The sequence below is a fragment of the Schistocerca piceifrons genome, chromosome 2 (genome assembly GCF_021461385.2).
Source record: "Schistocerca piceifrons isolate TAMUIC-IGC-003096 chromosome 2, iqSchPice1.1, whole genome shotgun sequence".
In the NCBI taxonomy this organism is placed as follows: Eukaryota; Metazoa; Arthropoda; class Insecta; order Orthoptera; family Acrididae; genus Schistocerca; species Schistocerca piceifrons.
Genome location: NC_060139.1, coordinates 798,784,573 through 798,809,193, shown reverse-complemented (window position 1 = coordinate 798,809,193; position 24,621 = coordinate 798,784,573). Strand labels below are relative to the sequence as shown.

The following is a 24,621-nucleotide window of genomic DNA, read 5'->3' as shown; positions in this document are numbered from 1 at the left end:
ACTGATGACCTCAGATGTTAAGTCCCATAGTGCTCAGAGCCATTTGAACCATTTGACGTACCATGGCCTCATTACCTCCATGCCACGACGAGCCGTCTTTGTTATCCGTGACAAAAGTGAGCATACCGGCTATCAGTTAGATAGTCATAATGCTCTGTTTGATCAGTGTCTGCCTCGAAATCAGAACAAACAACCTTAAGGAAATGAAGAATTATTATGAACTAGAGTCACTAAGTTACGATTTACAATTTGATAATGCCAATCACGCTTAAGAATAGCGCAACTCTTGTAAATGTACCTCAGTTTAAGATTGTCATCTTTCCAGTCTAAATAAAATTACGCACAATAGCGATGTTAATAATTAAATAGAGTTACTTTACTTCTTTGACGATACGTTCAACCTGTTTGCATTTGTAAATCGAAGCATACCAGGGGCTACAGGTTAGAAATTGCGAAGTTCGATAAAGAAAAATCGCTATCTCTTTCAGTTCACTGACACTATGAACGCAGACCTCAAGTATTGTATCTGGGGACCTAGAAACGACGGAGAGGCTTCGTCCCCGCCGTAGCCCGCAGTGATCCACAGCCCCACAGCAGGCTACAGCAGTCCACTCACCCACTGCTGCCCCACAACGAACCCAGGTTTATTGGGCCGGTCAACGGATGTTTAGAACCAAGTACAGTAAGAAGCCACCAACAAGGAAAGCCATTTACCACTGGCACAACGAATCAGTTACGACGGGTTTTTTGTGTCCGACAAAGAGAAGCGGACGTCCCAGTGTGAGTGAAGTGAATGTGTAGCGCGGACGAGAGACATTCATAAGGACCCCAAAGAAATCGTTGCGTCGTGCATCCCGTGAACTCGAAATGACTCCAATGACAGTGTTTAAGGCCCAGCGACAGAAGCTGTCTATGAAACCATCCAAATTGGTGCTAGTGCAGAAGCTCAATGACGACGACAAAGACAAGCGTTTTGAGTTTTGTTCGCACTTGCAACAATTGAATGAGGATGGGGATGACATTGTTGATCGCTAAATGTTTGACGACGGAGCCACTTTTCACTTTATTGGGAGGTAAACAGGCATGATTGTCGAATCTGGGGTACAAAGCGCCCACACGAATGCAATGAATTTGAGCGTGATTCTCCAAAAGTAAATGTTTTTCGTGCCTTGTCACGTCGAAAACTGTGTGGGCCGTTCTTCTTCGCGGAGAACACTGTCACTGGATATTCCTACTTGGACATGTTGCGGCAGTGGCTGATTACCTCAAATGCATTCGTTCATCTTTCAGCAGGATGGGGCTCCACACCATTTTCATCGTTAAGTTCGTGGATACCTGAACACGGAGCTGCTGCATCGATGAATCGGCTGTGCTACAGAACTGGACAGCTCTTTCATTAAATGGCCTCCCCCATCACAAGATCTCACTCCGTGTGACTTTTTTCTGTGGGGACACATTAAAGATCTGTTGTATATACCGCCTCTAGCACGTGATGTAGCAGAGCTCCGGTAGAGAATACAGGAGGCGACTGCCACAGACGACGGTGCCATGCTTGGACGGGTATGCCAAGAATTCGATTGCAGTATTGACGTCTGCCGGTTCACTCATGGTTTGCATATCAAATGTTTGTAAAAAAAAAAAAAAAAAAAAAAAAAAAAACTTAGAGAGTTTCTCTTCAAAATGCAATATATATGACATCTGTACAATGTGTAGTTCTTGTGCAATAAATATTTGAAAATGTTCCCGGGCTTTATGTACACCCTGTACTTGGTAGCCGTGAGTGTGAGGGCGCACACGACCCTTAGCGCAGGCGCGGTATGAACCATGTATGTGATTGGTAAACTGTTTAGACCGGAATAGAGAGAAGCAATAGAAGAACGGAGACGACACCATGACAACACTAGGAAGGAAGAGAAACTGTACATGTTAAATCGAGGAAAAATATTAAGTTACACATACACACCTAAACTTGCCTGAATAATGTCGTAATGAACTAAAAAAATTTTTGATAGCGGTCAGTGCATTTGTTTGTATCTCACATTTTTATCATTCTGGTAAGTTTTGTGTCCCGTCGTGATGTTGGTTTTTTGGGATTCTTCTCACTCTTTTGACATGGAACGTTTTGCTCCTTGACAATATTTGGCAAGGATGACCTCAGGTGCTTAAGTAATTATATTTGTAAATAACGTACTACACTCTTTTTTACTTTGTTTTAGAAATTTTAACTGTAAAGTTCTTATCTGACATTTTTTAAAGCTTGAGTAGCCCCTCCCATTTTCTTGTTGCACAATATGTTCACTATTATAGTTTACGCCAGACGATGGAACTTTAAGTGTTCCGTCACCGGTCGTGTACTCAATAAAAGAGTGTTGATTGAGCAACTGTTGTGAGGTTTCTTAGTTTTAAGGAATGGACAGCTGCGGCTGCCCCACAAAAATAACTCTTTAGAGATCTCTACGTTTTTTATTCGATAATGCACCTCTTCTCCTCAACACCTGTTCAGTGCACCATTCACCTAAACATGACTTTGTTAAGAACGTATCGCAAAATGGTCATTGACGGTCTTGTAGTATCACGCAGTACAGGAATACGGGTGTAGTGTAACTGGTCCACTTGCTGGAGTTGACAGTAAATAAGTAGCAACTCAAGAAAAATACATACCGGCCAGTCAATCAATTGTCTTCAGCTGAAGACTTGTATGAATACAGTGCACATCAGCGAAGAGCATGTAGAAATCTTACTCGTCTATGGAGAATGTAAGTTAGCAGAATAGTAGTTGCAATAATGTTTTCCTACCTACAATATGAGTACATGTAGTACAGAAATGAAGTACATTTAAACGGTATGTTGTCTGAAGGCATTCCGTCATTAAGAACTACATTAACACTACTTTTATTTTATTGTGACTGACGGTGGGCGTAATGCTTACATATTCAGAGGAACTGTACAGAATAATTGTCCGAGAGATGTGATTCAGTGGCCATACCAATACTATTAAAGGGTTTTCAGTGACACTAGCAGCATCTGGGCATCGAAATGAATCGGTTCCATTCTTTCATTGCAGCTGCACATCAAGCTCCATCGACCTATTGTGGGAATCTGAAATGGGGTGTGAGGTGTTCACGGTTAGGTGACACTATGCTACCAGTGTGTAACAGGTTAGAAATATAGATAGGATGGAAAGAGTACTTGGTTGGCCGAGGCAGTTGAGGCAACTGCTCGTGGGAGATCCGGGTTCGAGTACCGACCCGACACAAATTTTCACCTGTTACCATAGATTCATTTCGATGCTGAAATGCGGCTAAGGTTACTAAGAACCTTTAAACCGTACAGAATATTATGCCATTGGACAGTAATGATGAAAGTATGCAATACATACGACCAATCGTGCCTGTAAGTCCACTCAGAGGGACAGATTACTAGCTACAAAACAGAAAGGGCCGAGCCTTTTAGTCGAACTAAATGGTGTCACGCCAGTTTATATCTCGTCTGGCTGCCCAAGAACTTGACACATGGAGACTCATATAGTATACCTCCACTCATCTCTACTTCCGGCACCCGTAAGTCATTTTGACTGAAGAGGCCCGAATGCCTCAGTAACGAAACTACTACGTGTACGTACAAAGTTCTGCAATTATCGCTGGCATGTATTCATTACTCAGTTGACAGTTTGCCAGAAACTCGAGTAACCGCTCGCGTCGCAGCTGAACATTGCGTTTTTAAACTCGCACTACTTCACACCTTTATAAATTATACTTCTTATCATTCCTCTCGTAATGCAGCATCGACTGAACTTCAATTACTATCATCACAAGTCGTTTTAATGTTCCTCCTCACTAAACACTACATACACTCTGTACTCGTCACCGAGTAACTCACAACTAAAACAACGCTTCACTGCTGCCTTACACGTCCACACAGGCCTCACAATCACTGCCTCATAACTGAACATTATCTGCGCCGATAACTGATGCGGCGATACTGCGTACTGGTTATACATAGTTTCTCTAAAACGATTAATGTGATTGCCCTCCCCATCGTAGACCATATCGAGTGCTCCTCTTATGATCGAATTGTCGGCTGCACGTTAAACCATTACCACGATTTCTTAAACATCAGTGGTAATGAGATATGGTACTCCATTCGATTCTTCAGCTATTACCGCCAAAGCATCATAAGCACTTCTAAAAGTTCACGGTCGCTATTCTCAGTAATTATTTTAGGCACTGCATGTAACGCCGTTGTGTGGCTGTACTTACCGCTGTTGTTTCAGTCTTGACCATGTGGGGAAGCTGGGAGACTGAGATGACGTTACACACACGTAAAAAAAGTGATATTCGGCGACAGTGTGAGACACACTGAAGAATTACAGTTATCGTAGATACGCTTAACATACGAACAACGTGTAATTATCACATAAAGTAGTGAAATTACATGTACCAGAGATCCACATCGCAATATCGGAAACGTTCAGTTCGATTTACAGTACTATAAAATCTAATAAAATCGACCGTCCTAAGCTCTGTGTAAAACCCAGTGTCAGGTCACGCCTTCTGTCAGCCTGGAGATATGGGTACCAACAAAAAAGATCACTGTACAAACGTGGCGTAAAACGCTTCCATTCCCTCAGTATGAATCACATTGTTAAATAAGAGCTACCTTAAGCCTTGGCCCGTAATGCCAACAGGCGGCATTTAATCTGCCTGTGAGAAGAGGTCATAATTCTTTGCCGGCCGCGGTGGCCGTGCGGTTCTGGCGCTGCAGTCCGGAACCGCGGGACTGCTGTGGTCGCAGGTTCGAATCCTGCCTCGGGCATGGGTGTGTGTGATGTCCTTAGGTTAGTTAGGTGTAAGTAGTTCTAAGTTCTAGGGGACTTATGACCTAAGATGTTGAGTCCCATAGTGCTCAGAGCCATTTGAACTATCAATTTCATAATTCTTTGGTTTACTTGATAAGTAGCTTAGGGAAGAGGAAATTAATATAGTAGCTATCCGGGCATACCAGACAGATGTTCGTGATGAGAGCAGTGAAAAGTGTCTTAGACTCCTGTGCCAATCATTTCACCTCAGAGTAGAATTGGAAATCTATGTCCTTAATTATTTTCTGGATGTATTTCAATCTCTGTCATCCTCTACAGTTTTTGCCCTCTACAGCACCTTGTAGTACCATCGAAGTCATTCCCTGATGTCTTAACAGATGTCCTATCATTCTCTCCCTTCTCATTGTCAGTGTTTTCCACGTATTCCTTTCCTCTCCGATTCTGCGCAGAACCTCTTCATTCCTTACCTTATCCGTCCATCTAATTTTCAATATTCGTCTGTGGCACCACATCTCAAATACTTTGTTTCTCTTCTTTACCGACTTTCCCACAGTCCATATCTCACTGCCACACGATGCTGTTCTCAAAACGTACGTTATTAGAAATTTCTTCCTCCAATTTAGGCATATGTCTGATACTAGCAGACTTTTCTTGGCCAGGAATGCCCTTTTAGCCAGCGCTTTTCTGCTTTCTATGTCCTCCTTGCTCTGTCCACCATGGGTTATTTTGCTGCCTAGGCAGCAGAAATCCGTAACTTCGTCTACTTTGAAAGCCCAAATTCAGTTGTTAAATTTCTCACTGCTCTCATTTCTGCTGCATCTTATTACTTTCGTCTTTCTTCAATTTACTGTTAGTCCATATTTTGTACGCATTAGATTATTCATTGCATTCAACAGATCCTGTAATTCTTCTACACTTTCATTCAGGATAGCAGTGGCATCAGCGAATTTGATATCCTTTCGTCTTGACTTTCAGTCCCATTCTTGAACCTTTTTTTTATTTCTGTCATTGGTTCTTCGATGTACAGATTGAACAGTAGGAGCGAAAGACTACATCCTTGTGTTCCACTCTTTTTTAATGCGAGCACTCCGTTCTTGGTCTTCCAGTCTTATTGTTCCCTCTTGGTTCTTGTACATATTGAAGGCAACTCTTCTTTCCCTACAGCTTGCTCCTGTTTCTCTCAGAATTTCAACATCGCCGGCCGGAGTGGCCGAGCGGTTTTAGGCGCTACAGTCTGGAACCGCGCAGCCGCTACGGTCGCAGGTTCGAATCCTGCCTCGGGCATGGATGTGTGTGATGTCCTTAGGTTACTTAGGTTTAACTAGTTCTAAGTTCTAGGGGACTGATGACCTCAGATGTTAAGTCCCATAGTGCTCAGAGCCATTTGAACCATTTGAATTTCAACATCTTGCACCACTTGACATTGTCGGACGCTTCTCCTAGGTCGACAAATCGTATTAATGTGTGTGTGTGTTACAGACTAACACCGAAATATATCACCATCAAACGGGGTGTTGCATTTAGCGAGTTGCACCACTAAGTGTTTCTCGACTGCTGGTAGAAGGATGCCGGTAGTGGGATTTTGAATTTTTCCAGTAAATACGATCTTTGCATTGTTCCGTCCAGAGTCGACAAAGTCTGCGAATTTTGCACCATTATTTCATAGGGATCTGAACACGTCCGTAGCAGCCTTTGATAGAGCAACTTCACACAAGAGTTCTGAATAGAAGGTTCGCTAATAAACTGCCCCCCACGGGACCCTCTTACTTGAAGCGTATCACTGGTCCAGAAACATAGGCTACCTTGAGCTTAAACTGTTGTATCTCCTACAAACGCGAATAACTACACGGCAGCGAAAATTTAAATGAAATCCTGTGGGTGTTACACCACATCATTGTGAAACAGTACACTATAAAGCCGGCGTTTCGCCCGCTTTTGCAGCGATCATCTTCAGGGGACTTTAACCGTCCTGAAGAAGAACATTTAAAAATATTCTCGAAACGTCGGCTTTCACGGTTTGTAGTTTCACAATGAAGCAGCCTGACACTCAGAAGATGTTATTAAAACTGCGGCTGCCAATATGAAACAATTTCAGTTATTAGCAAGCTGCACCTTAGCTTTGTGGTAAAAGGCGGAAAAACGACATTCGTTATTCCTTGTCCGTTCATGAACAATGAATAAATTTTTCCAATCAGTTCCCAGGATGAAACATTAGACTATCCATAAAAAAGCTAAGAACAAGTGCATTAGTTAGACCAGAAATTTTATAATAGCCATTCAGGTGGAGAAAGTATGAAAGGATACGTTCTGTACCATTTCAGTTACAGAAACGCAATTTCAGTTGCCCTTTACAGTGTTTACTGTTAATCAAAACTACTACCGTGTTTGATCCGGCCAGAGTGTCTGCAATCTAACAGGTAAAAAGACCACTGCAAAACCACACGCACGGCTGCTGGAAGGAAAGAAAGCGACTAACGTGACTGGCAAGCGTTTACTGTTCCTTCCGGTGCTGCTGCCATCCGCAGGCCAGAATCCTGCTTCGCGGCGACGGTGGCGCCGCCCTAGACTTTAATCTCGGCGGTCCGTAAAACCCGCGGATCCCCCGCGACCGGGCCTGTGAGAAACGCTGCGCTTTAGATGAGGTCCCGGCGGCGGCGCTGAAAGGCGCCAGTGGCTGTGAAAGGGCCGCCACCATAATTACGGCTGCCGACTCGGCTGTAGCGTCCTCCGCCTCCGCCGCCTCCGACCCACTGCCGCCCCCAGCGCCCCAGGCCGCCTAGCAGGCTGGAGGCGCCACGCTGCGTAACGCCCTCGTATCGTCCCCGGCACTGCCAGCAGAGTACGCACTCTGTCGCCGACTAATGACGGTGGGGAAGGTCGGCGCGCTGATGGTGCCTCATCAGCACTCTGAGGCTGTTCTGGACGCAGGGAGGCCAGTCGCTGTGGTCTCCAGATGTGCAGATACACACGCCATCAAGGAGGCCGCAGATGAGAGGCTCTGCAGCTAGCGACTGTCGTTGTGTTTCGCTACAACTCTAAGTGCATGTTCCTCATCTGTAGCTGCGAATCCCGGAAACGCACCCTATACTCATCTACTTTGGGTTTAATTCATGGTTCTTACACAATTTACTCAACATTCAAAGCAGATATACGTAACTTCTTTTCAGTATTCAAATATCTATCATTCTAAAGTAGAGGTAGTGCTGTCTTATAATATACATAGCTTCTTTCTGTTACTCACCTTAATGCCTGACCTTATGCCATGTCTTCACACAGTTGACAGCTCGTTCTGAATTAGGCTGTTGTTTTTGGTAGAGGGTGGCTGGATGCTCCTCCTGTCGCTACACTTTCCCCCGCCCCTATCAACGCTAGGGACGAATTTTGTGTACTCAGTGTGTCTGTGTCTAGTGTTATCCCATATGAAAGTGCGAGAAATGCTTGTGAATTGTGGAAGTGAGGCTGGATGTGGGTGCCTGGTTGGATGTAGGAAACAGGCTAAACTCAATATACTTGTCATTAAGCTGCCACATAGAATCGATCCAGGGTCTCTGTACATCTCCAAATCCTGGAAGTGGCATGCTAACATGAACAGCTATCCAGCCATGTCTGTTGTATTGTTATCTATTTTATATAAGTAAAGTACAGTGTATGTGTGTATGTGCAGGACCTCCTCCCAAACCCCTGGATAGATTTCAATCAAATTTGGCACAGAAACACCTGGCCTTATGATATTCAACACTGCGGGATTTATAGCCTCTTAGTTCCAGTAGGATCAGGGATACAGACAAAACGTGTTTTGACTAACCCCTCGTATACAGGCTGCCCTCTGCAACAGGCATGTTGTGTTCGAGCAGTATTGGGCTCTCAGATCAACTTGTTTTGCAGGATAGCCTGCCTGTCAGGGACAAGAAATGGGTTTGCAGGCTCTGTTATGTAGCCTGCTCTGCATGTCAGCATGTTGTCTGGAGTAGCAGCAGCCTGCTGTATCCATTTGTTTTGTGTGGCCGCCTGTTCATCAGGGGTAAATAAATGATTCTCAAACCTGCCTTGAATGACTGGCATATTGTCAGATTAGTTTTGGTCTACTTTATTGAGGTGTGCCGATAACCACGGCTGTGGGCAGGTTGAGATGGACAGAAGAGGCGATGAACAGAGTGAGGGAAAGGAGGAAATGGACAGAGAGAGGGGAGGAGAGAGAGATGCATGAGGCAGGTTGGAGGTGTAGAAGTGTGTTGGGCAGGTGGACTAAGGACAGGTTATGTCAGAACATGCTGACTAATCATCCACTCCATATTGTGACACCTGCAGACAGGCAGCCCAGTGAACAGCTTCACAAAGTGGGCTGCTGTCGATACACATTGCCAGGCGATTTCAGTGAGTTTCACATGCTCTTCCGCCAGTATTGACGTTTGCCATGTCAAAAATGGTGTTCATTTTGAGTACCTGAAGTTAGAGTTACAAACTTGGAGAGACGCTCTATCCACTGTATATACGTCTTTTTTCTGTATGTCTTGCAGCGTGTATGCAGTCGTCTTCTGAAACCCCTGAGCTACTTATGAATAATCCTGTATTTACGTAAAAGACAGTTGTAACTGTTAAGATGATAAAAGATATCAATCTTCTTAGCTTAAGAGCATTTTCTATGTCACATATGATGAGTTATTTCATTGTTGCATATTGTATTAGTTATTTAACGAGCAATGCGATATAAATGTAACTTCGTTTTCAGATGTTTTCTTTGGTATGTATGACGGTGACCACCTTGAAAAGCAGTTAATATGAATATTTTCAGCCTATACACTTATTGCTCTATAACGTTCTTCCATTTAAAGTCAAAGGCTTTTTCGCAGTCTATGAATCCCAAATTGCTAATTGTTACGTACTCCTCCATTCAGTAATACTGCTCATTACTAAAGGGTCAGTTGTGCTGCATCCACTTTTAGGCCATGTTGATTCCTTTATCTGATTATAATCCAAATCTTTAGTACACGGTATTCTTACGCTGTTCGCCTATTTTAAATATTAGCGCCTCTTACGTCGCTTTTGGCGGTATTGCGTGTTAGTTTCTAAATATTACAGGGCTTCTCTAGATTAAGACAAATGTATCAAGACCGTTGGTAAAAAAACTGTGTTACGGTACACGTTTTATTAGGCTAAGTATAGCTTTCTTTGAGCTGTGTTATTTATGCCGATGTTCAGAAGATGTCATCTTCAGGCACATTTAACGGCTGTTCCATGTAATCAAGAATGAAAAGCTTGAAACTTTCTCAGGAAACCAGAGATAATGAGAGAATCCAGCGACTCTGGAATAAAATCGACATCTGATGGTTAACATTTACTTGCGTCAGCAAACTGTCGTGTCTGTATCAGAGCAACATGAGAGTAGTACTCGAATGTGTGGTTCTGATTGAGACAGGACGTGTTGCGGAAGCAGCTACATAGATCTGCATATGATCCAGGGAGTTCGTAACTAGTCATCTATTAAAAAATGTGTATGTGAGACTGGAAAATAAACGACATTGTTTGAAATATCAACACAGTTGCTGTTCTCTCGCGCCGAATATGTCGGCTGTAGTGAAAAATTAATGAATCATAGACATATAGACACGCCATAGTACTAGGCGACTGGATTGACTGATTTCATTCGTCTACTCTGACATACTGGTTTCACTCAAAAGAATGACTGGACAGTTGAACGGACACGTAAAGCTTACGTCCACAAATCAGCACGAATTTAGAAAGCATCACTGCTGCGAAACAAAGCTTGCCCGCTTCTCACATGATATATTGCGGACTATGGACGAAGGGCAACAGGCACATTTAATATTGAAACATCCCCTTAGGAAAATTTATGAATTACTGTGCTGGTAAACCCCTTACGTTATCTGATTTTCAAACAGCTCAGCAAAACTGAACGTACTCGGACATTCCTCTCTTTACTTATTTTGATCATCGCTAAACGGACACACAATATTTTTAGCGCAACGCAATCTGACTTTCATAGTCCCTACAAAACAATGGCCGTGACTAACAATAACCTATACCCTTCATGAATCACTTACCTGACAAAATTCTTCGTTACTCGAACTACTGCAATACAGCGAGCGCCGATATTGCCAGCTAAATAAAGGATTTTAACTACTGATAGGCATAGTTAGCAAATGAAAGACTTCGATAGAGAACAAACAATGTATTTACCTTAATAATATTCAAAAGTCATCATATATATATATATATATATATATCAGTTAATGATATACAGTATTACAAATTTACTCTTTCTCATGGACACACGTCCAGATCGTCCGCTCTCAAAACTGCCATCGGTCTTCCCACATCCACCACTGCTGGCGGCTCACCTCCAACTGCGCAACACTACGCGCTGTTCACATACAACTGCCCAACACTGCAATAGCAAATATTCCAAAAATGCAATGCAAACCAGCCACAGACTGCACACAGCACAGTCAGTGATTTTCATACAGAGCGCTACGTGGCGTTACTAACATAAAAACCTAAACAGCTATAAAATTAATAAAATAAAATGAAATAAAATAAAATATTAATTATTTTATCTGTATGATTGTCTCTCCTGTGAGTCGTCAGGTTTTAATTATTCGGTATCAGACGCTTGACAATGGCTTTTTCGTAAAGGCAATGTTACTCGTAGTTGACCGTGAAATGAAACTGAAATAATCGGACTTCGTAATTAAATCGTTTCCAAAGACTGCTGCGGTAGGTGCGGACTCATAATCTAAATCTCAATATTACAATAATTTGCCAGCCATGCCAAAACGTCGTACAGAGGTGATTGTCTACTAAACAAAAAAATTACACAGTTAGTTAAATCAGATATATTCAATGAATAAGCCTACAGTTCATAATCCTACTTACTTTTAAAAATATAAATTCTTTACAGAATCGAGTGCCTAGTGTGGTTGCAACTCGCAGTAATTTTCTATAACATGAAATATGGCGGTGTGCCAGACAACAAACTAAAATACGAGCTTCTCGCACCACTTCAACCAGAGCTCTCCTTTCTTAATCAAACATACGAGTAACGTAATTGTGCTTTTGTTTTATCCGCGACACAGCGCTGCAGTTGTGTGCCATAGGCTTTATTTATTTGTCACTGATTATTTATTTAATTAATATCTCGCGTTTCCGAGGAAACTCACGCTCGGCATGCAAATGTGCCTTTATATTGCCCCCTGAACTGCGAGGCGAAAGGACACACCTGCAGGCGAGCAATTCACCTAAAGGCACAAGAAAATCTAAGTTATCTACAACTATTTACATGACCTACATTATACACATTATACACATTATATACAAAATTTGAATGACGCGGGTGCGTCGTAAAAGTTCTTATGTTGGCAGATAGAGTGCGCGCATGCGCAGAAGCGCCTGTGTGACTGCCGTTATGTCGTACAGTTAGATCACGCGGCACAGTATTGCAGTTCATATTGTTCGTGTGCGCGCGTTTCTCAGTCGTTGCACAAAGAAAATATTCAACCAAGATTACATATGAAGACTACATTCTATGACAGGTAACTTAGTTTTAAATTTACAATATTCGTTATAACACAATACAACTTAGATTGTTGAATGTTCTTAGTTACATAGTATTGTTTTGAAATACTTCAAAGAAAAATGTCCGTATGTTTCAGGTGCGTTGTCCTATACACATCGTGTCGTTATCACAGTTCATATTCATCTGCTGCACAATAATTTTTTTACAGGTTAGTATCGTCGTGGTAAAGTTTTTTTGATCAGAGTAACATCGTTGTATAACAACGTGATTAATACATAAGCGTGTCCATTTCCTATTTCCATTATAGTCGTTGTGATGCAGTTCGTTGTGAGTAAAAGCATTGCTTATTACAGATCAGACGTGACCCGTCGAGTAATTGGTCCACGTGCAGTTCGTTTTTTACATTCCGTGGAAGCTTGGTTGCAGAACCTCGGACGGCACATAGCTGGCGTCGATCCTTGGGCAGTCCAGGTAAGAGTGTCCGTCACATTTCGAGAACATTTCATTCCCTGAAGTTCCAACCAAAATTCTTCCACCCGTCGTGTTGTTTTCTGGACGGGCTCTTTGTGTCCATTTAATCCAGTTAACATCTTGAAGTTAGGTACTGTAGTAATGTCACTAGACGATGCACGAATTATGGACTTCACATTCTCAGTTTTTTTTTTGCTGAATATAGCTCACCTAAATGTTCGTAGTTATTAATCGAGGAAATCGTTCATCGCGTTTACATAGGTACGATGCATAATGAATGGCATTAACCGTTTCCTTCACATAGGTTTCTGCGTAGTTGCAGAGTTAGTAATGTTCGTTAATGTCCGTGAACAGAGGTTCACTATGCAATGTCTTTTTGGCACTCGTTTTGTTCAAATTTTTACATGATACATCAGTTAAAAAAAAAAAAAGTAATTATACATACACACGTCACATATTTTCTTAGTATAAACATAATACAGTTGCACATAAACACGTTTACATCATCATTCATAGCTATAGGTTATTACATTGTGTCACATTTGATTACATGAATTGCAGATATTTACATCCTCTTTAGCGGTTTTGCTGGGATATTATCGATGTTTTTTGTGATGTCATCTGAAATTAAGATAGGTTAGACACAACATTCATTACATCAGTAGGCAAGACCAGGCGTTTTCACTACTCAATAAATATTCAAAATAGTAAGAGAGAGAAAATGTTCGATTCCTCGCGTTTTGTGCGTGTGTGTAGAGTGTCTGTGTGGCCTTGACTACTGATAGATGCTTTTCGTGTTGAGAGATGTGCGTCTAATCTATTTCTCAAAGTAAAAGATCGCTTCACAGATGACGTCTGTCGGTTCGTCAGGTGTCATACCAAGTCAGTGGTACCTACAGTCACAAATGTTCCGTGAAAAATTAATATATCATTCACTGCTACGTAATCATAAATTTTACTTTAATATTCAGTCTTCTCGGTGGAGCCGCGGCGTTGAAAGAAAAGTTCTTCTGTCTTCAACTGCGACTCTGGAACGCTGAAATGAAAATTTCTATACTACTTATTATCTGTGTTGTAGCAACAGAGTTTTTCGAGTTGCTTAGCAATATTTTGATGGGTATGACTTTGACATTATTCAGCATGAAATGCTCTAAGATCTCGGTGTGCGTATAGCCCAATAATTTTGTTAGTTCTACGATGTTGTAACAGATACGCACCAGGGTGCGGTATGTTAACAATTATATAAGGTCCTTCATATAGCAGACGCCACTTAGCGTTGCGTCGTTTGAGTGCAACAGATTTATGATGAGTACGAAGTAGTACAAGCATTCCTACCTCGAATTTTTGTTTTCTTTTTATTATGTTTCTGTGATGTTTGTTTCGTATCTGTGCGTGATGTGTCAGCGTAGTCAATACTTCTTTTATTTTCTGTTCAGGTGTGATTTCCTTGTCTGACAACTTAGGTAATGGTTCTATCCACTGATCGTTCTGTTTGCAATTGAACATGATCTCGTTAGGTGTGTAATTTGTATCGTAAATATTTAAGTTATTGTGTATGTCTTCGAAAAGACTTAGGTAGGACACCCAATTAGTATGTTTTGATGAAATATAGGTCCTCATGAAACGATTTAATTCTCGGAAAAGTCTCCCAGTCGCGTTACATTGTGGACTAAACCTCGAAATAAATATACTTTTAATGTTATTGTCCTTCAAGAAATTTCTCCATTCGTACCCAGAGCAGTATGCTGCATTATCTGACAGAATTGCTTTAGGTTTTCTCACGTGCGTCAGGTAATCACTTGAGAATCTTCGTATTATAGCACTTGCAGTGGCGGATTTTAAAGCATAAAGTTTAACATGTTTAGAAAATATATCGTAAAAAGCTAAGATATATTTGACGCCTCCAGAGCTTGCTGGATGCGGTCCACTGATGTCAGTACACTGAATTTCCAGGGGTTTACTAGGTAAAATAGAATGTAAATCTGTTTTTGTGGATAAATTCTGAGGTTTTGATTTTTGACATATGACACATGTTTTCAGTTCCCTGTAAATTTTTCTTCTCATATTGCTAAAATAACAGTATGTACTGAGCTTCGCTAAACACTTTTTTGTCCCATAATGACCCCATACTAAGTGTGTGTGCCAAATTAAATTACGTTCAGACTCTTTGGGAATGCATACACACCAGTTAGTAGCATTTGGATGTCGGTGGTAAAATAGCACATCATTGTGTAACTTGTAATACTTAGTCAAAGGATGATTGTGTTTTTCTACCAGTAATGTGATTATTTTATACCAGTGAGGATCAGATTTTTGTAATTCAGCCATGTTTCTGCACATATCAATATAATATTGGTGATACTGCTTGTCTTGCATTAAGAGAATCCTGTAGTCATTTATATTTTCTAAGTCACTGTTGGTATCATTCATACCTTGTGGAAGTCTAGACAAAGTGTCTGCAATGGTGTTGTCCTTACCTCTTATGTACTTAATTTCAAAAGAGTAGTTCTGAAGTGTAACTGCCCATCGTGATAGTCTAGGATGTATAAGTTTACAAGTTAACAAAAATGTCAGGGCCTGGTGATCGGTGTAAATTACTGTATGTTCTCCAAATAAATAATAATTGAATTTCTTGAATGCCCATACTATGGAAAGTGTTTCTAACTCAGTAGTGGAGTATGTACGCTCACATTCAGTTAGAGTGCGACTCGCAAACCCAATAATTCTTATCTGTTCCTTTTCTTTATTCTTTACAACTTGAAATAAGCAACAGCCCAAGCCAGTACGTGAAGCGTCACAAGTCATACAAAAATCTAAATTGAAATCTGGATGGCTCAATATGTTAGCATTCACTAAAGCATGTTTAATTGTATTAAAGTCATTCTGGCACTGTTCCGACCAGATCCAAACTTGATTCTTTCTGAGTAGATTTAGCAGATGTTTACTGTTCAAAAGTGGTTGTGGCAAAAAACGTCTGAAAAATGAACATAGCCCAAGGAATGATTTTAACTGCTTTTTAGTTCGAGGGCTAGGAAAGTTTCTGATAGCATCTAATTTACTGGGATCCGGACGTATGCCCTGTGAATTAATGATATGTCCTAAATACTTTATCTCACTGCAACCAAACTTTGATTTTCTAAGATTGGCTGTGACTCCAGCTTGTGCAAATTTTTCTAAAATTCTTTGAAGTGTGTCAACGTGTTCATTCCAGGATTGTGTAGCTATCAGTATATCATCTACATAGTGTGTGACTGTCTCAACTAAATCGTCGCCAAGCACGGTATCCAGGGCTGTAATGAATACCCCAGAGCTGACATTCAGTCCGAAGGGTAGAACACAAAACTGATAGGTTCGCCCCCCGAACATAAATGCAGTATATTTCCGAGAATCAGGAGTGATACCCACCTGCCAAAACGAATTAGCGAGATCTATTGTGGAAAAATATTTTGCATCTAGAAATTTCTGTAATTGCTCTTCTAAATTTTCAGGTTTTGTGTGAACCGGTAAAATTATTTCATTAATAGCTCGTGCGTCTAACACTAACCTAATGCTTCCATTTGATTTTTTGACAACAAGTAGAGGACTACAATAAGGTGAGGTGGATGGTTCAATGACCTTCCAGTCTAACATTTGTTTTAATTCTTGCCACACAGCAGGTCGTTGAGATAACGGTACGTTATATGTCTTATGGTAGAAGATCTTGTGAGGCTTAACTTCAATCTTGTACACATACGTGTTGATAACACCTAATCGTTTGGTAAAAACTTGTAAATATTTGGATAACACTTCCTGTAGTTTTATACGTTCATGTACACTGAGAGCTGTAGCTTCACTTATCTTATGATCAAGCAATGTTTTCAAGTCCATTAGCTCTGTGTCAGATGAGTGTGTTTGCATGTCTTGAATGCCTTTGTCAAGTACTAACTGAACCTTGTACCCTGTACAGTGTTTGTCATGCTTTAGAGTTCTCCTGTCCAAATCAATAATAATTACCCTGCTTTTATCATTTAAAATACATTTACCTTTGGAGAAGTCTATAATGCAGTCCTTCTCGCTCATAATATCTATTCCTAATATGCAATTAGTCACAAGGTTTTGTACAACCAGGAATGGCCATTGTACGGTTCCATTACCTATTTTAACGTTTACAAAAACTTGCTTCGTAACCCTATATGACTTATTACCTAGTGCAGTAGTTATTTTACAGTTTTGGGCAGGAAACTCAGGCACAGGTTCCAATTCACACATCTTTTTATAAAAATTAAAAGATAAAACGCTCACAGCTGCACCTGTATCTAGGATAATAGTAGTTGGAATCCCACCTACTACACCAGTAGTGGATGCTAAAACAATTTCATTTGTGTTTAAACGACATTGTGTACTGTCTTGTAAAAGTTCATCTGATATATTGTTATTGTGGTTGTATCTTATAAATAAAACAGGTAGTTTTTGTTTAGAATTACTCGGCATATCATTATTCTGTTGTTCAAGTGTGGTGTCAAATAACTGATTAACATTGAAGCCGCCCCCCAAGGATTCTTCAGCCACGACCTGGGGCAAAGCAGTGACTGTTTCTAGTTTGTTGGATTAGCATTTGTACTAGGTACTGACACAGATTGAGGTTGTGCATCAGGTGTCATTTCTATTATATTCACATTCGGATATTGCCTATTATGATCTCCAAACTTTTGCGGTTGTTGTTGCTGTTGCGCATTATAACTTACCTGTCGGTCGTAAGGTATGCTCCAATTTTGACCTGGTGGCTGCTGTGGTAAAGCAGAGTTTGAATGAAAGTACTGATCGTTACGAGTCCAACCTTGATGCTGTCTTGGCTCGTAGTTATTATTATTTCTATTTCTGTTTGTGTTTTTGTTATTACCCTTGTATCCGTTGTTACCGTTGTAGTTATTACCGCGGTGCCTTTTGTATGGATTGCCGCATGAAATGTTATTACTGTTGTAACTATTGTTTGTATTGGAATACGCGTGTTGATTTTGATTTCCGTACTGAGATGGCATATGAGTTTGCTGTTTTTGTTGTACCGCGTATCCAACTGTGGGCGCGCCAGAATTGTGTTGGCAAGCCTGCATGTTTTGCATACCACTAGTGTAGACATTGTGGCTGCTGTTTTGCCGCGCGAAGCGCTGATCTTCAAGTAACATGTCAACCGAATCTAAAGCTGTTAAAAAATAATCTGAATCGTCATCCGGGATATGTAGGAGTTTTTCTTTAATGTTGAAAGGCAATTTGGCCTTCAACGCACGGAGTATATCTCGCGTTGCGACTGGTTCGTCTAAAAAGTGTCCCATGTTCAAGTATTTTTCAAAGTATCTGCGTAAGTTACCATTTTTACTGTTAAAAGTTTCAGGTTCTAAAATTTGTCTTCTGAGTCGCTCCTGAACGGATTGCGACCAGAATTTGTTCAGAAAAGCACGCTCAAACTCACTGTACGTGGTACATACGTCAGCTTGACTGTATGCCCAGACAGCTGCATCGCCTTGGATGTAACCGACAATATATGAAATCTTTTTCCGGTCACTCCAAGTGCGTGGAAATGCGTTACTAAAAGATTTGAGAAAAATCACCGGATGAATGGTTCGTTTTTCTGGGATAAAAATCTGAAATTGCCTGTGTTTCATTAAGCTTTCGTCTTCCTTTGCATTATGATATGGATTTGTCCCACTGTAATTACTGCTATGTCCAGCTGGCGAGTAATTACGATAATGTTGCTGTGGTTTACCATGATAATAGCTTGTGTTTGTGTTTGCACATCGTGGTACGTGTTGTAGTCGTGGTGTGTTTTGTTCTTGTGTGTTTGTCGTGTGCGGTATGTGTGTGTCATACTCGAATGTATATTGGTTCCTGAACTGTGCATTTTGACTGATATTTTCGTTACATTCAGACTGTGGTCGATCGGTGAATTGTCTCATGGGTGCAGTGACGGATTGTACTGCGTCACTGATCAGCTGTTTGTTATTAGTAATGTATTGCGCTACGGAGTCGTGCACAATTGTTGGTAAACTTTCACGTAAGCATCTATCAAAATGTTTGTCTTTGTTGACTACCCAATCATGAAATTCTTTATTAATATTTTGAAAATGAGCTGTGGCATCAGATTGTAAGATGTCAGTCAGGTGTTGTTCAACATTGTCAAATTTATTCTGTACGTCAGTAATTCGTTTTTCAAGGTTGTCATGTACTGAAGGATATGTTTGAATTTGTTCAGTAAGAACTTCACACGTGACATTAAGGTTTTTTACTTGTGTCTGTAAAAGTGCTACGTCAGTTGTAGTCTTTTCTTGTCTGGTATTAAGCTGGGAAAATTTAGTACTGAGTTCAGTCATCTGTTTGGTCAGTGTGGCGTCTATAAGTTCGACACGCTTACATAAAGTGTCATTACCTGTCTTGAGTGCTATGAGATCAGATTTGATTCCGTCATTTTGTGTCTTTAACTGTTCATTTTGTGTCTTTAAGGTTGCCATATTTTCTGCGTTTTGTTTCATTAGCATTTGTAACATGTCGGCAATGTTTACCGTTTGCAAGGTCTCTGCCCCCGCCGCGTCATTAGACGTGACGTCATGCATTAGCATGGGCTCTGATTGAGACTTTGAAATTTTTGTGGTGGAGGGCCTATTGTCAAAATTTTCGTCAACACTTGCGTCAATGTTTGATGAATCGTCACTACCGGTTGCTGTCGTAAAGTCATTTTCTAACATTTGTCTCTCGTCCGAGTCGGATTGCGTCTGAATAGTACGTCTTTGCTGTTCCATTTTTGCGTATTGTTTTCTAGTTATTACCATGCCACACGTGATATATGTTTCAAGAAAATATTTTACACTGATTTTAAAATAAAATGCAGTTGAGCATGAATCGCTCGTAGCAACAATGGCTGTCTGTTAATTTAAAAATATAAACTGAATTTGAGATTATTGATAATGGCTGCTGTCCATGTTACTACGTATCGTATAGAAGTCGGCCATATTGTACACTCGTGTATTGGTATTGTTGCATACGTTATTGTTTAGGGAAAAGTACTGAGAATGAAATTTATCACTGAAACTGTTATGCGGAAAAGAAACACTACAGAATTTTACTGAAAAGCTAATACACTGAATTATACGTCTGGGCAAGCCTGCTAATGCAAAGATGCTGCGTCTTACCTTATTTTGCTGGAAGCTTCTTTGCGTCTTCCCGCAAAATTTTATAATTGGCAAATATCTTCTGATTTTTGTTATTTCTCATATAGTCAAGTCCAGGTCCAGAAAGTTGATTTTTCACATGAAACAAAGAGAACAATGTAACAAATGACAAACTGAACAACGTCCTGTCACGGTCGCCAATATAAAATTAATAAAATAAAATGAAATAAAATAAAATATTAATTATTTTATCTGTATGATTGTCTCTCCTATGAGTCGTCAGGTTTTAATTATTCGGTATCAGAGGCTTGACAATGGCTTTTTCATAAAGGCAATGTTACTCGTAGTTGACCATGAAATAAAACTGAAATAATCGGACTTCGTAATTAAATCGTTTCCAAAGACTGCTGCGGTAGGTGCGGACTCATAATCTAAATCTCAATATTACAATAATTTGCCAGCCATGCCAAAACGTCGTACAGAGGTGATTGTCTACTAAACAAAAAAATTACACAGTTAGTTAAATCAGATATATTCAATGAATAAGCCTACAGTTCATAATCCTACTTACTTTTATAAATATAAATTCTTTACAGAATCGAGTGCCTAGTGTGGTTGCAACTCGCAGTAATTTTCTATAACATGAAATATGGCGGTGTGCCAGACAACAAACTAAAATACGTGCTTCTCGCACCACTTCAACCAGAGCTCTCCTTTCTTAATCAAACATACGAGTAACGTAATTGTGCTTTTGTTTTATCCGCGACACAGCGCTGCAGTTGTGTGCCATAGGCTTTATTTATTTGTCACTGATTATTTATTTAATTAATATCTCGCGTTTCCGAGGAAACTCACGCTCGGCATGCAAATGTGCCTTTATACAGCCTACTTACAATATTTCTATATTTCGGAAAAGAATTTTACACAGCGCCGCACTGCAGATTATTAACGAAGGTACGAGCGTATAAATAAGTTTCCAGATATGTGACTGGCTTAAAGACCTCTTAAGTAATACAACCCAGTATGTCGTCCGCGATGGCGAGTGCTCATCAGAGACAAGGTTATCACCACAAGTTCAAATGGCTCTGAGCACTATGGGACTTAACATCTCAGGTCATCAGTCCCCTAGAACTTAGAACTACTTAAACCCAACTAACATAAGGACATCACACACATCCATGCCCAAGGCAGGATTCGAACCTGCGACCATAGCTGTCGCGCGGTTCCAGACCGAAGTGCCTAGAACCGCTCGGCCACCAGCGGCCGGCTATCATCAGAAGTGCCCTATGTAAGTGTGATAGGACCTATGCTATTCTCTATATACGAGGTGCATTCAAGTTCTAAGGCCTCCGATTTTTTTCTCCGGACTGGAAAGAGATAGAAACATGCGCATTGTTTTAAAATGAGGCCGCGTTCGTTGTCAATACGTCCCAGAGATGGCAGCACCGTACGGCAGATGGAATTTTGTCGCCAGCGGTGAGAATGAGAACTGTTTTAAATACTTAAAATGGCGACGTTTTCCTTACTTGAACAGCGTGCAATCATTCGTTTTCTGAATTTGCGTGGTGTGAAACCAATTGAAATTCATCGACAGTTGAAGGAGACATGTGGTGATGGAGTTATGGATGTGTCAAAAGTGCATTCTGGGTGCGACAGTTTAATGAAGGCAGAACATCATGTGACAACAAAGCCAAACAACCTCGGGCTCGCACAAGCCGGTCTGACGACATGATCGAGAAAGTGGAGAGAATTGTTTTGGGGGATCGCCAAATGACTGTTGAACAGATCGCCTCCAGAGTTGGCATTTCTGTGGGTTTTGTACACACAATCCTGCATGACGACCTGAAAATGCGAAAAGTGTCATCCAGGTGGGTGTCACGAATGCTGACGGACGACCACACGGCTGCCCGTGCGGCATGTTGCCAAGCAATGTTGACGCACAACGACAGCATGAATGGGACTTTCTTTTCGTCGGTTGTGACAACGGATGAGACGTGGATGCCATTTTTCAATCCAGAAAAAAAGCGCCAGTCAGCTCAATGGAAGCACACAGATTCACCGCCACCAAAAAAATTTCGGGTAACCGCCAGTGCTGAAAAAATGATGGTGTCCATGTTCTGGGACAGCGAGGGCGTAATCCTTACCCATTGCGTTCCAAAGGGCACTACGGTAACAGGTGCATCCTACGAAAATGTTTTGAAGAACAAATTCCTTCCTGCACTGCAACAAAAACGTCCGGGAAGGGCTGTGCGTGTGCTGTTTTACCAAGACAACGCACCCGCACATCGAGCTAACGTTACGCAACAGTTTCTTCGTGATAACCACTTTGAAGTGATTCCTCATGCTCCCTACTCACCTGACCTGGCTCCTAGTGACTTTTGGCTTTTTCCAACAATGAAAGACACTCTCCGTGGCCGCACATTCACCGGCCGTGCTGCTATTGCCTCAGCGATTTTCCAGTGGTCAAAACAGACTCCTAAAGAAGTCTTCGCCGCTGCCATGGAATCATGGCGTCAGCGTTGTGAAAAATGTGTACGTCTGCAGGGCGATTACGTCGAGAAGTAACGCCAGTTTCATCGATTTCGGGTGAGTAGTTAATTAGAAAAAAAATCGGAGGCCTTAGAACTTGAATGCACCTCGTATGTATAAATTATCTGACTGATTCTGCATCATTTCTCTTCCCCATGTCCTTGACATTAACGCTACCAAGTTTGGTAGTCGTGCAGTAATTAGTTTTCGTGTTATAACGTGTTAAATAGGGAAAGTTTAGTCATAACCACTCGGTAGATGTAAATGTACGAGTAGCGCAGGCAGTCGTTTCTCTGCTCAAGGGCGCGAGGTGTCCCCGCAACGCTTCCGTCCGGAGCGGACAGGAACACGCTGACGGTCGGTCCTCTGGGGAGTGACGAACGGTAAGTGGCAACGGATGAGCCGGTGGGTGGGGCGAGCGGAGATGGCTGTGAAGAGGGCGCGGCGGGGCTCGTTATGTCGGGCGCGTTACGTCAGCTGGCGATGGCGGCCGGCAGATAGCGAGTCCGGTGGTCGCTCGCTCGCGCGCGGCAGTGGTCGACGCGGCCGCGGACGCGGACGAGGCCGTCATGGCAGACGGCGCCAGCCAGGGCCGCCACGGACACCGAGGGCCGCAAGCCGGCGACGCCGGGGCGCTAGCGGGCCCCCAGCCGGCGGTAAGCAGCTACACTTCCCGTCACAGCGCCAGCGCCGTCTGTGTGCGGCGCTACTGGCCTTAAGGTGTGTCATGAAGCCGCACAGGAGGCCTGCAACCGGGACGTTAACGTCAGAGGACTTACATCAGTGCAGACTAGATCGCCAGAAACTAAATGATCAGTTGCAAAGATATTTTTTTTTCTGTCAACTCGTCTCGGGCGCAGGCCATCTTCAGAACATCAAATGGAATAGCCTTCATACGAACTACAGATTCGCATGCGCACATCCTCACCATCGGTGCTCAGAAATGCATAATTTGTATGAAGGCTATTCTACAAAGTGGTCCACAAAAAACTAGACTGTAGTATCCTCGTCGCCACTGTAGTGTCTTATACCAAGGAAGCAGGGGAGAGGATGTTATTATGGGTGGCCGAGATCATCTTCCTCCAACACAAGTGCACGCGTGGATTAACACGGTGCATGAACAGATAGCTGCTACTTACCTTTGATAGAGTCCATGTGATGTCGTACAAGCTCTTCCACAATACGCCTCTTGCTATTACAAAACTGAGACTGGCTGCTAGTCTCGATCTGGTCGCTATGCACTATCGTAGGTTGTGACCCACTCTGTGAGTAAGTGACAGACGCCAAACTGGAGTGTAATTTAGTCAGTGACTGAGCTAGTGCCTGAGGGCCTCCAGTCAGCGGCGGCGGTCTAAATATTGCTGTCGAGAGGGCGTTGGCGGCATGTTTCTTACTGGTGTGTCTGTGGCCTTTCTCGTGATAGGCGCGCTTGACCCAGCGCGTACTATCGATCTTCGCGCTATATCTTTGCCGAACGGTGTGTTAGCGACAGCTTACGTCGACATATAGACGCTCTTTGATAGTTAGTATTTTTTGAACAAAATGACATATCGTTTCAGTTTTGTGGGGCAGCGTAGTCCTTTGTTTCCTCGACAGATCTCGGCGCGCGTTTTCTGGCAGATGAAAGTAAATGAAGTAATATCGTATTAACAGAATCTTCCGTCGGTTCTTGGTAGAACAACATTATAATAATAAATAAAAAGCACCAGTTTGCTTTTGTTCTACAATATTATTTTTATTGCTAACCGGTTTTCGGCTTACAAGGCCATTTTCAGGCATTTACTGAGTATTATCACCAAAGAAGTTAAATGTTAGCAGACAACACTGGAAGAGAAGTAACACATCTAGAGTGAAGTAGAAACATACAGTGAGTAACATCTTTGCAATGAAATAGTAAAAACTGAACAGTACATAAATAACAATGGAGTTGACAGGAAACCTTTAGCACAATATAAGAATAACATGCCTACATAACGGTATCTATTGATAAACAAAACTATTGAAATAAGATAAACTTAGTACTAGGCAAGGCTGCATCAAGAGTTATGAAACATGGAGAGTGATACACAACCATTTAACTTCTTTGGTGATAATACTCAGTAAATGCCTGAAGATGGCCTTGTAAGCCG

At 41.7% G+C, this 24,621-nt stretch overlaps 1 protein-coding gene across 1 annotated transcript in view; it reads left to right on the top strand.

The window, feature by feature from the left end:
* LOC124775865 overlaps positions 1 to 23,211 on the top strand; it is a 748,131-nt gene extending 724,920 nt beyond the window's left edge. Inside the window, exon 35 of the mRNA XM_047250699.1 lies at positions 22,990 to 23,211. Coding sequence (XP_047106655.1) covers positions 22,990 to 23,211 — 222 coding nt within the window. The remainder of the gene's footprint in view (positions 1 to 22,989) is intronic.
* Positions 23,212 to 24,621: the final 1,410 nt, after the last annotated feature.